Below are 14,114 nucleotides of genomic sequence, written 5' to 3' on the forward strand. Positions count from 1 at the left end.
GGCTCACAACCATCTGTACTGAAATCTCATGCCCTCCTCTGGCATGCGGGCATACATCGAGGGAGAATGTTGTATACATAATAAATAAATCTTTAAAAAAAAAAAAGAAAAAGAAAAAAAAAGATTGAATGAAGTGCTGTGAATTTAGTTAATGGGAGTTCCTTTCTTGTTAGTGACTTTCTCTCTGGTACTAGGGGCTCAGGCTTTGCTTTTGCTGGACCTGTGTTTACCACTGAACTAAATTCCCAGATCCCTTTGAATAATGTTTTGTTTTTTTGAGTCTTTCTCACTTTGTAGCTCAAGCTGCTCTTGAATTTAAGTCAATATTTCTACCAAGTGCTAGAATTAAAGGTGTGAGCCACCAGGTCCTGCTTTCCTCCCTAGGTTTTGATGCTTATAGGCAGGTTCAAATAAATGCTTTTTACAAGTTTTTTGTTATTGTTGTTGTTTTCTTTTGTTCAAGACAGGGTCTCTCTACATAACGCTTGACTGTTCTGGAACTCACTGTATAGCTAACTAAGGCTAGTCTAGAACTCACAGATTTGCTTGCCTCTGCTTCCGAAGTGCTGGGATTAAAGTTGTGTTCCCTCATGCCTTGTTTACAAGTTTTTGTTGTTGTTGCTGCTGCTTTTAGTATGAACAAGTTTTGCTTTTATAATTATTGGAAACATCATTACTTTATTGCCAATATTGGAAACTAAGTTGATATGATACTTAGAGCATACTGTTAATCTTAGCTATTTAGGAGGCTGAGGCAGGAGGATTGTAAGTTAGAGGTCAGCCTGAATAATATATTAACCCTATTTCAATTTTGTTTTTAAAGAAATACTTAGTCGAGGCTGGAGAAATGGCTCAGCGGTTAAGAGCACTGACTGACTGCTCTTCCAGAGGTCCTGAGTTCAATTCCCAGCAACCACATGGTGGCTCACAACCTCCTATAATGAGATCTGGGCCCTCTTCTGGCCTACAGGCAGGAGATATATATATAAATTTTATGCTAGTTAAGAAGAGTGATTAAGAGCACCTGTTGCTTTTGCAGAAGCTCTGACACCCTCTTGGCTTCCTTCAGAACCAAGCATCTTCATGGCGTACACACACATAAGAACACTCAACCACATAACATTAAGCAAAGTAAAACAAAGCAGAGCCAGTTTTCAGAGAAGGTAGGTCTCATAGTTCTAGGTCTAGCTTGATCTTTCAAAATTCTTAGATTTTTCAGGTAGACATTGTCCTTGATGACTTTGAGCAGTGCCCTGACTATAGGTGACAAAAGTCCAACTGGAAGGGGTTATCAATGGGATCTTGTAGGAATTGGGGCTGTTAGAAAACCAGACTCCACTTGGAAGATTATTCAATAACGCTTAAAAATAAGGCAAATTGGTTTTGTGGTTCCTCTTTTTTGCAGTTATTTCCCCACCTTCTGATTATTTTGGTTTTAGTGGTTCATCACCACCCTAGCACCATCAAGATGCATTTACAAAGTCAGGAACTTTAAAAGGTTTATGCCTGACACCTACCTATTCAGGAAAATTGCTTTGGGGGAAATGATAGTGTCCTCTCCACATTAATAACGTGGTAGTAATTGCAGAGACTTATATCCTTTAGCTTTTCTGTAGCCTCCTGTCCCATACCATGTGGGATGGCTAGAGATATAGCTCAGTTGACAGAGGACTTAGAGTATGTGAAGCTGTTGTTTCTATCCCAATCACTTCATAAACTAAACATGGTTGTGCACACTTGTAATCCTGATACTGGGGAGATGAGGGCAGGAAGGTCAGAAGTTCAAGGTCATTCTCACAGGCATAGTTTTTAGGCCAGTCCTGAATGCCGAAGATGCTGTCATGAGCACAAAAAGAAAACAAAAATGATTATTCTGGTGACTGTTCTGATTACCTAAATGTACTGAAATTCAACTTTCAGGTCTTGTTATTTGTTGTGCGATTTGGTGACATATCTTTTCAGCCACTTAGTACTTTAATTCTCCAACTTTCAGCTGATGTTTAAAATGAGCTTTGAGCCAGGCATGGTGGCACATCCTTTGATCCCGACGTGCAGCGGATCTCTGTAAGTTAGAGGCTAGCCTGGTCTACAGAGCAAGTTCTTGAGCAGTCAGGGAGGGAGGGGAGACAGAGAGAGAATGCCCATCCAAGAGATTTAATCTCAGAATAGGATCTTTCTGTTAGTCTTTGTACTTGGCACTGAGCAAAAAGGAGAGAAATGATTAAAGACAAATAAATTCTGGTTAGTCTTACTTCTGCCTTGTCATATTTTCTCAGTATATTATATAGAGAATTTACATGCAGATTAGTTTATACATCCAAATTTGCTTTCTTTTTAGATTTAAAGCAATTTTTAAAATGTTTTTCTTTTTCACTTAACACACAACTCCTCTTCAGAACTGACTTTTGTTGCAAACTTAAAAGACTTTTGGTCTAAAGTCTCACGATTTTGCAAAATAATAATAATAAAATAATGTATGATGCCACTGAGGTAATTGACGACTCAGGTCAGCATTTTTTAAATATGTAAGGTACTGGGTTCGGTGTTCTATTATTTTAAAAGTACTCAAAAAATGATGATGTGTGTGAATATGTGCATATAAGTACTGAGATCAGAAGAGGGCATTGAGTCCCCTGCCAGACAGGGATGCTGGGAACCAATCAGCAGTGTTTTGGAAGAGCATTTCCCAAGTACTCTTAAGCCACTAGGCCCTCTTTCCAGGTACAGAAGTACTCTAGTTTTAAAATGGAAATTCTTTCTAGTTTAAATTTTTTTATATTTATTTATTATGTATACAATATTCTGTCTGTGTGTATGCCTGCAGGCCAGAAGAGGGCACCAGACCCCTCTACAGATGGTCGTGAGCCACCATGTGGTTGCTGGGAATTGAACTCAGGACCTTTGGAAGAGCAGGCAATGCTCTTAACCTCTGAGCCATCTCTCTAGCCCCCTAGTTTAAATTTTTTAAGTTAAAAGTTTAAGCTCTTCTGGCTGGTTACTTTTCGGAATCTCTCTTGTCATCTAACGATCAGCAGTTAGTGGAGAGTCAGGCATATACAGTTCACTTAGTAGTCTGACCTGTGGCTATTTTGTAAATATTTTCACTTTCAGTTTTCCTTATATAGCTTTAATTTTAATGATGTAAGTTGGTGGGGTTTTTTTTTTAGACTGCAGTGTCAGTTCATAATCTCTTCTATTCTCACATAACCAAACTTCAGGCTTTGTTGCTTTACAGAGGACCTGGGTTCAATACCCAGCACCTACATGGTGGTTCACAACCATCCATAACTCTAGTTCCAGGGATCCAATGTCCCCTCTGACCTTTATGGACACCAAGCATTCATGTGGGGGCACACAATACATGTAGGCAAATTTCACATAAAATAAAATGAAAAAAAAATTAATAAATAAGTAAAAGATGGCCATTTGGACTTGCCTCCTAGGCGATTTTTGCTCAGCCATGCTTTTTTACTATAATTCTCTACTAATTCAGTTTTACATTTTCATGCTAAATGTATTCATTTGCATACTTTAAATGCAGAGTGTGCTGTTTTGTAGTGTCTTGTTTTCCTTACCTGTATTGTTCTTGTTTACTGTGGTAACCCCCCCCCCTTTCTGTTTTTCAAAACAGGGTTTTTCTGTGTAGTCCTGGCTGTCCTAGAACTCCTTCATCTGTAGGTAGCTAGCCTGGAACTCACAGAGATCCGCATGCCTCTGCCTCTGTTGGGATTAAAGGCATGCGCTGCTGCCACCACCACCCAGCTAGGTCATTGTTAACTTTAAAAGAAAAAAAGTGGAAAGCTAGCATGGTTGTGTGTTTTATGATTTTTTAAAAATGTTGGTGGGTCCCTGGTGGCAGTAGGCAGGCAGCAGGCTCTGGGAGCAGCCAGTCTCAGACAGAGATGGCTGCCAGTTCCCAGAGCGGTTGCAAGATCCAGGCAGGACTGCCCAGTGCTGTTTCCCAGCGGTGGGTAGAAGGGACATGGACAGACACATCGTACAGAATAGAATTAAATATTTATTACTTAGAGGAGGTGGGGAGAAGGAGAAGAGAAGAGGAGAGAGTCAGAGAAGGGCCTGAGAGACACACACAGGCACGCACGGGCTCACCTTAGAGGGTCTAAGATGGCGGCGGGGGGGGGGGGGGGGGCAGGGGTCATCGGGAGTGGGTGTGGTTTGTCTCTTAAAGAGACAAAAAACCGTAACAGTGTGCACCTTTACTACCACTTGGGGGGGTGGAAAGCAGATGGATCCCTGGGTTTAAGGAAAGCCAGGGCTACAAAGAGAAATCTTTCTCAAAGAATAAGGACCCCCCCCCGAAAAAAAGAAGAGGTAGAAAATATTTAAGACCAAAACAAACTTATATAAACAGAAGGAAGAGGAAATAAGATATCCAGAGTGAAAGAATCAGGATGCAAACAGAGGAAAAGTTAAAACCTTCTCTTAACAGCAAACCCCGAGTTAAACCATTTTTGCCACCTCCTTATCTCTAATGCATGCATATCTAAATAAAGATTTTTAAAATTAAGAGCAATTTTCTGTGAACAGCTGATGTTTAGTTTTTAATTTCTGTATTTTTGCATTCATATCATTTCTATTATCACTTATTGTTACAATCCTTTAAAACAATAAATTATAAATTATCTCTCTGTTTTCTTTTCCCACAAATTCACTGAATTTAATTTACTTAGGTAACACTTGCGACCTGCCTAAAAGAGACACTTCTCTATGGAATAGCATTTCCATATTAGAGGTTTTTGAAGCAATAGTACTTTATATATCAAAATGAATTTTAATAATTTATTTTTGTTTTATATGCATTGGTGTTTCTGCCTTCATATATGTCTGTATGTCGGGTTCTCTGGAACTGGAGTCACAGACAGTTGTGAGCCACCAAGTGGTTGCTGGGAAACGAATTCCCCCTCCTGGAAGAGCAGCCAGTGCTCTTAACCACTGATCCATCTCTCTAGCCCCATAAAAGTGAGTTCTAATATAAGTATAGGACTTATAGGCCCTCCACTCCCTGTTTTCTTTATAAAAACTTCCATTAAATGGGTTCTCCGGATTCTTTTGAATAAGAGTTCTATTTTGGGGGACCGGAATCAGTTTTTCTTAGACAGTGGCTTAATGAAAGTATTGTAAAGAGTATGTATCTTTTCATACATTGGTCAGTGCCTAATGTTTAATACTCCTACCTTTAATAGATACTATGATTCTAATTAATGTAAAGACATAATTAGAATTTGTATGTCTCTAATGAATTATAGGAATATAGCAACAACCAGTAGGATTCCTTATAACTTGATTCCTATTTAAATGAATTCTCAAACTAAAAAGTCTAATTTGATCTTTGACTTGCAAAATTATTTCTTGGGCCACATAAGTTTTATAGCATGAGGAATGTTATAAGAAGAAATTGGACAGCCTGCCAGTTACTCAAGCAGTCCTATCCAATCTGACATGACTGGTGAACTAGACTGTGGATTAATTGTATTCTTTTCTCAGTAGATGTTTACTTGTGCTTCCTTCTTAATGGAATTGGAAGAGTGTTTCTGCTATTTCCATTTCCAAAGTTGACCTTCATATCCCAAGTTTTTGACAAATAGAAAAATTATTCTCTGTTAACAGTTGTAGAAGTGTAGTAGTTCTCTATGGACTTTGAGAGAAGACTTAACTCCCACTTTCCTAAGAAAGCAGGTGTAGATATTAGCCATTGTTAACAGACTGGAAATTTTAAGTTACCTTGTCACAAGCTGTCCTTTCTTTTATGGTTTAGCAGTTTATTTTTGACTGTTTGTTTGAGACACTCGGGTCTTTTGTATTCCTAGCTGTCTTTGAAATTTGCTATGCAGCAGAGGCTCACCTTGTACTGATCATTCTGCCTTTATTTTCCAAGTGGTGGGATTACAGGAATGTAACACCAGTCCCACTTCCTTTTACTTCTTTTATAAGCTGAATATAACATTTTTCCAAAGTTTCCTGTGTCTTGAACTGAACTTGAAGTGACAGCCCTAATGATAAAAAATGTGTGCATTCATCAGTCTTGGTTTGAGCAGCAGTGTTTTCACCTGTTGTAACTAGGGATTGAACCCACGTTGTTACACATGCTAGCTAGGTTTTCCATTGGACTATTACACCCTAGGCCTGAAGGAGGGTAAGAGAATGAAGAGAGTAATCCTGCATTGCTATTTCTTTTCCCCTCTGTTTTGAATTTGTATCTTGAATAGACGGAGTTCTTTTTCATTATTACCACCTTTTTTTGTTTGTTTCATTAGGAAGGCTAACAGATGCTGGGAGTAGTGGTGTATGCAGAGACAGGTGGATCTCTGAGTTTGAGACTAGCTCAGTCTACCTAGTGAGTTCCAGGATAGATACCCAGAGTGATATAGTGAGACCCCCATCTAAAAAAAAAAAAAAAGGTCAGAAGAAAACTGAAAAAAAAATTTATCTACTAGTATTCTATTAAGAATGAGACAGAGGCAGGCGGTGGTGGTGCACACGATTAATTCCAGCACTCGGGAGGCAGAGGCAGACGGATCTCTGAGTTTGAGCCCCCCCCACAGAGCGAGTTCCAGGACAGGGTTCAAAGCTATGCAGAGAAACCCTGTCATGAAAAACTGGTAGGTAGGTGGGTAGGTAGGTAGGTAGCTATACAGAGAAACCCTGTCTTGACAGACAGACAGACAGAGGATGGATGGGATAGATAGATAGATAGATAGATAGATAGATAGATTAATTTATTTATATAAAAGAATGAGACAGAATATTTCTATTTTCACTTCTGGCAAGTTAAGATTGAGAATTAGTAAAGAAATTTTGCCTGTGCCCCCCCTAATAAGTGATACTGAACCAGAGTTTTTTTAAAGACTTGTCGGATGAGCAACTGATTTATCACTTTACCCTCAACACTATTTAAGAGAACAGGGCTACTCCCTCAAAAGTAGTTTGGTGAAAAACAGGGTTTACATGGCCAGTTTGACAACAGCTTGTTTCTGGTCTGCTTCTGTTGGCCTTACTGTTCCTTTTGCGACTGTTATAGGGTTAATTTGGACTCAAGAACTGTGCTCATTGCTATCTTTGACACATGGAAACTAAGTTTAAAACCAAGGCCAACAACCCAATTCTTTAAAAACCATATTTGGACCACATAAAGTGTGGTGAGTTGTTTTTTGTTTTTCTTGGTTGGTTACTTTGTTGCTGTTGTTGTTTGTCATTTTGTTTTGCCTGTTTGCTTTTTCCTTCGGGTAATTTTAGTTTTGTGGGATCATGAATACTGATTTACAGGGAGGACTTTGGAGGATGTGAAACAAGAGTACTTCTTCTGCTTTGTTGGCTACACTATCTTCATGAATCCGACACACTATTTATCTGACAGTGCACTTAGTACTGCTTCGCCAGGGAAAAATCACACAAAACAAGCCTGGTGCATCAGCACTTTCATTGTGTGCTGGGCTGAGCCTCCCTTCACATGGTCGCATCCCCATTTTAGTCCAATACTCCCTTTCCCTGCCCCTTCCCCAGACCTGCCTCTTTCTGTGGCACTTACTACTGGTTTCCCTGAGCTCCATTTCCACTTTGTGTTTTTTGTGGGGCCCAGGAAGCTAAAGCTGTGTGTATTTGTGGATCAGACAAGTGCAGCAAGTTATTATCATTGGCTTCTGAAGGGGAGAGTGAGGTGATGGCTGCGTTTAAGTTGGATTTCCTTCCAGAAATGATGGTGGATCATTGCTCTTTGAATTCCAGTCCTGTGTAAGTATTTTTGTTGTCTAATTTTTATCATAAACAGAGGGAACTGGGCTGTTTTATTGCTATTATTTGGTGAAACCGGTCCCTTAAAAGAAAGAATAAATTAGAAAACCCATATTTAATTTTCTTAATTATTTAGTCTAATTCTCATAACTGTTGATTGCCTCCCGGATGTAACTGAATTCTTTGCATGAAGGTACACTTGATGTATGATTAGCAACATCAGTTCAAGTGTGCTGGCTCTAATCTCTTTAAACAATAGTGTTTACTCATGTAACAGATTCCAAGGTGGCTATTGCTTGGGTTGGGTATGCAATATTAAATAATCCTTTGGGAATCGAGTATTTTGTTATTTGTTGTTTTGTTTATTTTTATTTGATTATTTACTTATTTTTATTTTTTTTGAGACAGGGTTTCATGTAACCCAGCCTGGTCTGGAACTCCCTATGTAGCCGAAGAATTACCTTGAACTCCTGACCTTCCTGCTAACTGTAACTTCCTGGGTGTTGGGATTGCAGGCATGAGCCTTGAGGCTCAGTTTTGGCAGACATAGAACCCAGGGCTTTGAGTATATTAGGCAAGCACTGTATCATCCTCAGCTCCTGTTCTATTTTTTGAGACAGGATCTCCCTATATAGCTCAGATTGACCTTATAATGTTCTGCTTTTGCTACTGAGGTACTAGGTTAATACACATGTGCCAACATGCCTTGCTAGTTTTTAATTGCCATACTCTGAAGCTTCTGTATGGTCATTGCTTAGTGTTGTATATATAGTGTTATATAGTGTATTGACCTGTGAAATATAATTCTGAACCTTAATTTTCTCCTCCTACTTCCTCACTAATTGAAAATATAGTTCAGCATGTAATTTCAGTAATACTAGGTTATCCTCACCAAAAAAAAAACCATGGTAAAACAAAATTAGATCAATTTTTATTGGCAGTTTGCTCAAATAAATTGTGGGTGCAAAAATATAAGATCTTGTTAGCTAGCCAAATTGTTAGCCTGGCCCTGAATTGGGGCTGTAGGAAACATGAGTTCTGAACTTTCTAGAGAAGGGTCCCATTCCCAACCCCTGATTTCCATCAAAATCTGAATTCTGTATTATTTCAGTTACCTTAACCATTTTCCCTGGTTTCATCACTTTAACCAAGTTCAAAATACCTTAGAACATCAAGTAAATGCACCTTTGTAGAAAGCCAAGAATGTTAGTGGGAGAACATTCCCAGTGAAAGATATTAGTGTGGATCTTTGAAGTTAGGCTCACTGTTCAGCTCACACCCCCACAGATGGGAGTAATAGCCAGGTACTTTCTGAGATAGTTTTGAGAGTCTCTAAGTTAGCCATATTGCTCTTTTGAAATGGATTATAAGCCTTCTCTATTGTTCTTCAAATAGTAATTTAGATGTCTTTTTATGACAGTTCTTTATTATCAAAATGTTATTTTAGCAGTAGTTAAAAGGACAGTTAAGTATGACTACTGAGATTCGGCACACCAAGCATGCCCATATCTCAATTAAAATTACTAGTTAAAATTGGGAGTTTGTGGCTCATTATCTTTGCATTCTAGAAGGGTGTGTGTGTGTGTGTGCGCGCGCGCGCACGCGCGCGTGCTTTGCTACTGCCTGTTGAATATTCAGTTCCCTTCCCCCTGTTCTTCGGCCTTTTCTCTTTGTGCTAGAAATTAGCTTGCTGAGCAGACAAGTGTTCTGAGCTACACTCCCTCCATTCAACCTCTTTCCTTTTTCCTTTCCTTTCCATAGGGCCTCGTGTGTATCCCAGACTGGCCTCTTAACTTTCTGTGTAGGTAAGGCTGCTGAACATAGGTTCTCCTGCCTTTGCCTTCTGAGCTTTGTGATGATTGCCAGATGCCTTTGTTTGCAGTTTGTACAGCCCTGAAATCAGACCCAGGGTTTCCGAGTACTCCACCAACTGAACTACCAACCTCAGCCCAGGTTTCTTATCTTTGAAGGGGTTGAACCAGTCCACCATTCTACAAACTCTGGGAGAGCACCATTGCATGACACCACCTGGAACTTAAAAATCCTGATTAGTTTTTATGTTAATATCCAAGACTATATTTTAAGTGTGATGTCTAGTTTTTAATGTATATTGAAGTTTGAAGCAAAAGTTTGAAGTTAAATGCGGGTATTTTGAATTAATCAGAGTGTATTGTTAGTGTTTTTTTTTTTAATTTATTTATTATGTATACACATGCCAGAAGAGGGCACCAGCTCTAATGGTTGTGAGCCACCATATATGGTTGCTGGGAACTGAACTTAGGACCTCCAGAAGACAATAGGTGTTCTTAACCTCTGAGCCACCTCTCCAGCCCCCTAGTTTGTTTGTTTGTTTGTTTGTTTTAGTGTTTTGTTTTTTAAACTAAAGTCATTTGCATCTGTTTTTGTGACCCATCTTCACCAAAGCTTTGTTTAAAAAAAAAAAAGCTAAGTGCTTTGACTTGTTGCCCCTATAGTACAGATGAGGTACTCAGTTGAAATAGGCCAGAACTTGCTTTCTGAAGATAATTGGACTGAATATTCTTTTGTTATTGGGGAGGTACTAGATCAGACATCAATGAGTAGCTTTTATTTCCATGTCCTTAGATCTACTTTCATATGAATAATATACTACTACGGAATGGAGGTTATGATGACATGTGAGTGGTGTTTGTGGGAGTTCATGCAGGTGTTGGAACTAAAACCCAGGACTTTGTACATACTGGATAAGTACTCTACCTCTGATCTACATTCCCAGCCCCAGGATAAAGGCTTGCCACCTCTTGAATTCTTCACTAAAGCAATACTTTAAACCAGAGGTTAAGTCAGTGATTTGTGACTAAAATAATTTTGTCTGGGAATGTGATTCAAAAAATTTTACAACACAGAAGTGGTGAGGAGCCCTGAATGCTCCAGGGAGCTCAGATTCAATTCCTGTTCTGCTCAGTGTCCTGGGTTCTTCTCTGGTCATGGTGAAGTCTTCTTCTAGCTCTTTTCATTTGCTTACACTTCAGAACACGGTATTGTCACCCAGGTGGTAGTGGCGCAGACTGGAGGCAGAGGCAGGCGGACCTCTGGAGTTTGAGGCCAGCCTGGTCTACAAGAGCTAGTTCCAGGACAGGCTCCAAAGTTAAAAAGAAACCCTGTCTCAGAAAACCAAACAAAAGGAAAGAAAGGTGGTGTTCTCCAAGGGTTGGCCTAAACCTCTAGCTCTCCTACCTTCTCTGTTTCTCAGGATGCTACTGTACAGAAAAGCAGTTCTCCAAATTGTCTACATTGGAACCCTTGACTGGCTGTTTTTCTTCCCTGGTTTCATGTTCTCTCTCTACCCCAATTTACTTTTTCTTCACACACACACACACACACACAGAGAGAGAGAGAGAGAGAGAGAGAGAGAGAGAGGAGTGAGTGTGTGTTTGGGGTCTACTTTGTAGCCCTGTAGCCCTGGTTTGCCTGGCACTCTTTGTGTGGATGAGGCTAGCCTTGAACTCAGACATCTGCCTGCCCCTGTCTCTGCTAGCTTTAAAGACATGTACCACCCACCATGCCTGGCTCATTTTATTTTTGAGACTGTCTGACTATATAGCCCAGGTTGACTTCAAACTCAAAATGCACCTACCTCTGCTTGCCCAGTAATGTGGGGCTACAGATGTGCACATTCTCAGCTGACTTGCCAGGTTTTTTGTTTTGTTTGTTGATTTGGTTTGATTTGGTGCCCCCTCAGGGTTTCAGTCCTGACTGTCCTGGAACTAGACCAGGCTGGCATTGAACTCACTGAGATCCACCTGCTTCTGTCTCCCTAGTGCTGGGATTAAATGTAAGTGCAACCACCGTCTGGCATTGTTTTACTTTTTTAAATAATAATTATTTTTTTTTTTTAAGACAGGGTTTCTTTACATAGTTCTGCTATCCTGGAACTTGTTCTGAAGACCAGGCTGGCCCTGAACTCACAGGCGCCTGCCTTTGCCTTGTGAGTGCTGGTTTTAAAGGCAAGCAGCTACGCCACCTGTCCTGCCTCATATTTTTTAAGAGAAAAATATAATTTTTTAATTTAAGATTTAGAATAGCAAGAGAGTGGTAGTATGTATCTGTAATCCCAGCAATTGGGAGCTTCAGGCTACAGAAAAGGAATCAGGAGTTCAGGAGATTTGCTAAATGATTTGTTGACTGTCTAGTATTTTCACTTGTTTAGTATTATTCTCCAAGGCAGATTGTTGCTCAGTCTTCCATAGAACCAATATAATGGTGGTGTTGGTGTTGTTTTGATTTGTGTGGGTAGCTGTTTTCTGAGAGGAGCATCTGGAAGGAGATAATTGCAAAATAAAACCATAACATTTTCTCAAACCTTTGGGAAGACAACTACTTCACAATATTATATTGTTAGTTATGCTGTTAAAGGATGTTGACTTAGAAACTTTTGTTGATAGCTTTTTCTAGCACCTAGTGACAAGTCACTATCCATGTTAAAATTATTTCCACATATCATACACATTTTCTGTCTTGTTCTCTTTAGAGAAACACCTGGGACATAATATGGACTGCTTTTTCTAAAGTCCTTGAAATTTGCATGTATTTCTCTTCCCCCTTTTCCATAGCACTGTATTTATATAATCTGGGGGACTTGTTGAGACTGGATGATGGTTAAATTTTGAATATGGTGTGGGTTTATGCTTGCTTAAAAAGGTAAATGGATTGTTGTCTGAAAATTTTTTCTGTTTGTGTTATCCGCAAAGTGAAATCAACTAATAATGACAGGTGAGTGACAAAATGAATAATGAAATCTTTTGAAAATTGTTGGGCTGTGTGTGTGCGTGTGTGTGTGTGTGTGTGTGCGCGCGTGTGTCTGTGCGCGTGCGTGCATGGTTGTGATTGATCGTGCGAGTGTGCGTTATCTACCTGTGTGCGTGCATGTGGAGGACAGAGTTGATGTTAAGATGTCTTCCTCTATTTCTTCACCTTATTCTTGGAGAGAAAGTCTCTTGCAGAATCTAAAGTTCATTCAGCTAGACTGACAAGATTAGTGAACCTTGGAATCCATCTGTCTGTCCTCCAGGGTTGGGGGTCACAGAAGTGCTTCATCATAAAGAAGTGATCCATGTCCATCTTTTTACATGGGTATTAGGATCTGAACTCAGGGCTCCATGCTTGCACAGCAGGCACTCTAGTTAGTGACTGGATCTTTTTTTTTTTTTTTTTTGGTTTTTCGAGACAGGGTTTCTCTGTGGTTTTGGAGCCTGTCCTGGAACTAGCTCTTGTAGACCAGGCTGGTCTCGAACTCACAGAGATCCGCCTGCCTCTGCCTCCCAAGTGCTGGGACTAAAGGCCTGCGCCACCACCGCCCGGCGAAAAAAAAATTCTTGTTAGGGTTAGAGAGGTTAAGAGAGTTTGCCGCCCTCCAGAGGACCCAAGTTAAGTTCCTCGCACCTATATCTTTTGCCTTCCTGGAGCATCCATACATGGAACAAAAATAAATCTTAATTTATGTATTAAAATAAATAAAAATAAAGATTTTTTGTTTCCAAATTAGCATAAAATGATGGGTTTTATTTTGGCATTTTCAGACATGTACAGTTACTTTTTATTTGTTATACCATGCTTTTATTTACCAATGTTTACCATGTCTAACAGTGTATTGCTCTATATAAGTTAAGTGCCTGGTGTTTATTGGAAGCAGGAATAAGTCAGTAAATGATTGTAGTTCATGATTGCTGTAGATCCTCTCTGAAAGTTTGAAGCACCTAGATAGTGCCTTTCAAAGTGGTGGACTGCCTATCCTTCGCTCCATTGTAAATTATAGTAAAAAAAAAAATCTTTGAAAAATTAAATGCGGCTGGGCAGTGGTGATGCACACCTTTAATGCCAGCACTCAGGAGGCAGAGGTAGGTGAATCTGTTGAGTTTGAGGCTAGCCTGGTCTATAGAGTAAGTTTCAGGACAGCCAGGGCTATGCAGAGAAACCCCATCATGGAAATAGATAATACATTAACTTATTTTGTATTTATCAATTTTAATAGATCTATAATGGCTTAATCCGATTTCTGTGAAAAGGGAATTCTTAAAGATTAAGTGTGAAAGTTGCCTGTGGATCTCTAAGCTGTGGCTCACATAGCACTGACCTAGACAGTTCCTGGGGTGCTTAGTTGGTATACAAAAGGGAAAGATTGGTTTATGGGGGGGGGGTACACTTGAAGAAATAGAGAAGAATTTGAAACTGGTCCTTTATGGCCCATACATAGTTTCAGGCACTAGGGAGTCAAAGTGTTCATGGCCAGCCATGCTCTACAGCAGTGGTTCTCAATCCTCCTAATGCTGCAACCTTTTAATACAGTTCCTCATGTTGTGGTGACCCCCAGCCATAAAATTGTTTTC

General features: G+C 39.7%; 1 protein-coding gene across 9 annotated transcripts in view; it reads left to right on the top strand.

Annotated features, from left to right (window-relative positions):
• Positions 1-14,114, top strand: part of Celf1 (CUGBP Elav-like family member 1) — a 69,552-nt gene that overhangs the window by 29,943 nt on the left and 25,495 nt on the right. For 5 of the 9 annotated variants that reach the window (XM_041637511.1, XM_041637513.1, XM_041637514.1 and 2 more), the window contains exons 2-3: positions 7,040-7,157; positions 7,598-7,749. The exons of 1 other annotated variant lie outside the window; for it this stretch is intronic. In XM_041637511.1, the coding sequence (XP_041493445.1) occupies positions 7,679-7,749 (71 nt within the window). In that variant the 5' untranslated portion in view covers positions 7,040-7,157; positions 7,598-7,678. Of the gene's footprint in view, positions 1-7,039; positions 7,158-7,597; positions 7,750-9,531; positions 9,555-14,114 lie in introns of those variants that run through there. 3 more of the 9 variants (XM_041637518.1, XM_041637519.1, XM_041637517.1) reach the window with 2 other exon arrangements.

The sequence above is a fragment of the Microtus oregoni genome, unplaced genomic scaffold, assembly GCF_018167655.1.
Source record: "Microtus oregoni isolate MIOR12 unplaced genomic scaffold, Mior012 000053F_ref0000044, whole genome shotgun sequence".
Taxonomy (NCBI): Eukaryota; Metazoa; Chordata; class Mammalia; order Rodentia; family Cricetidae; genus Microtus; species Microtus oregoni.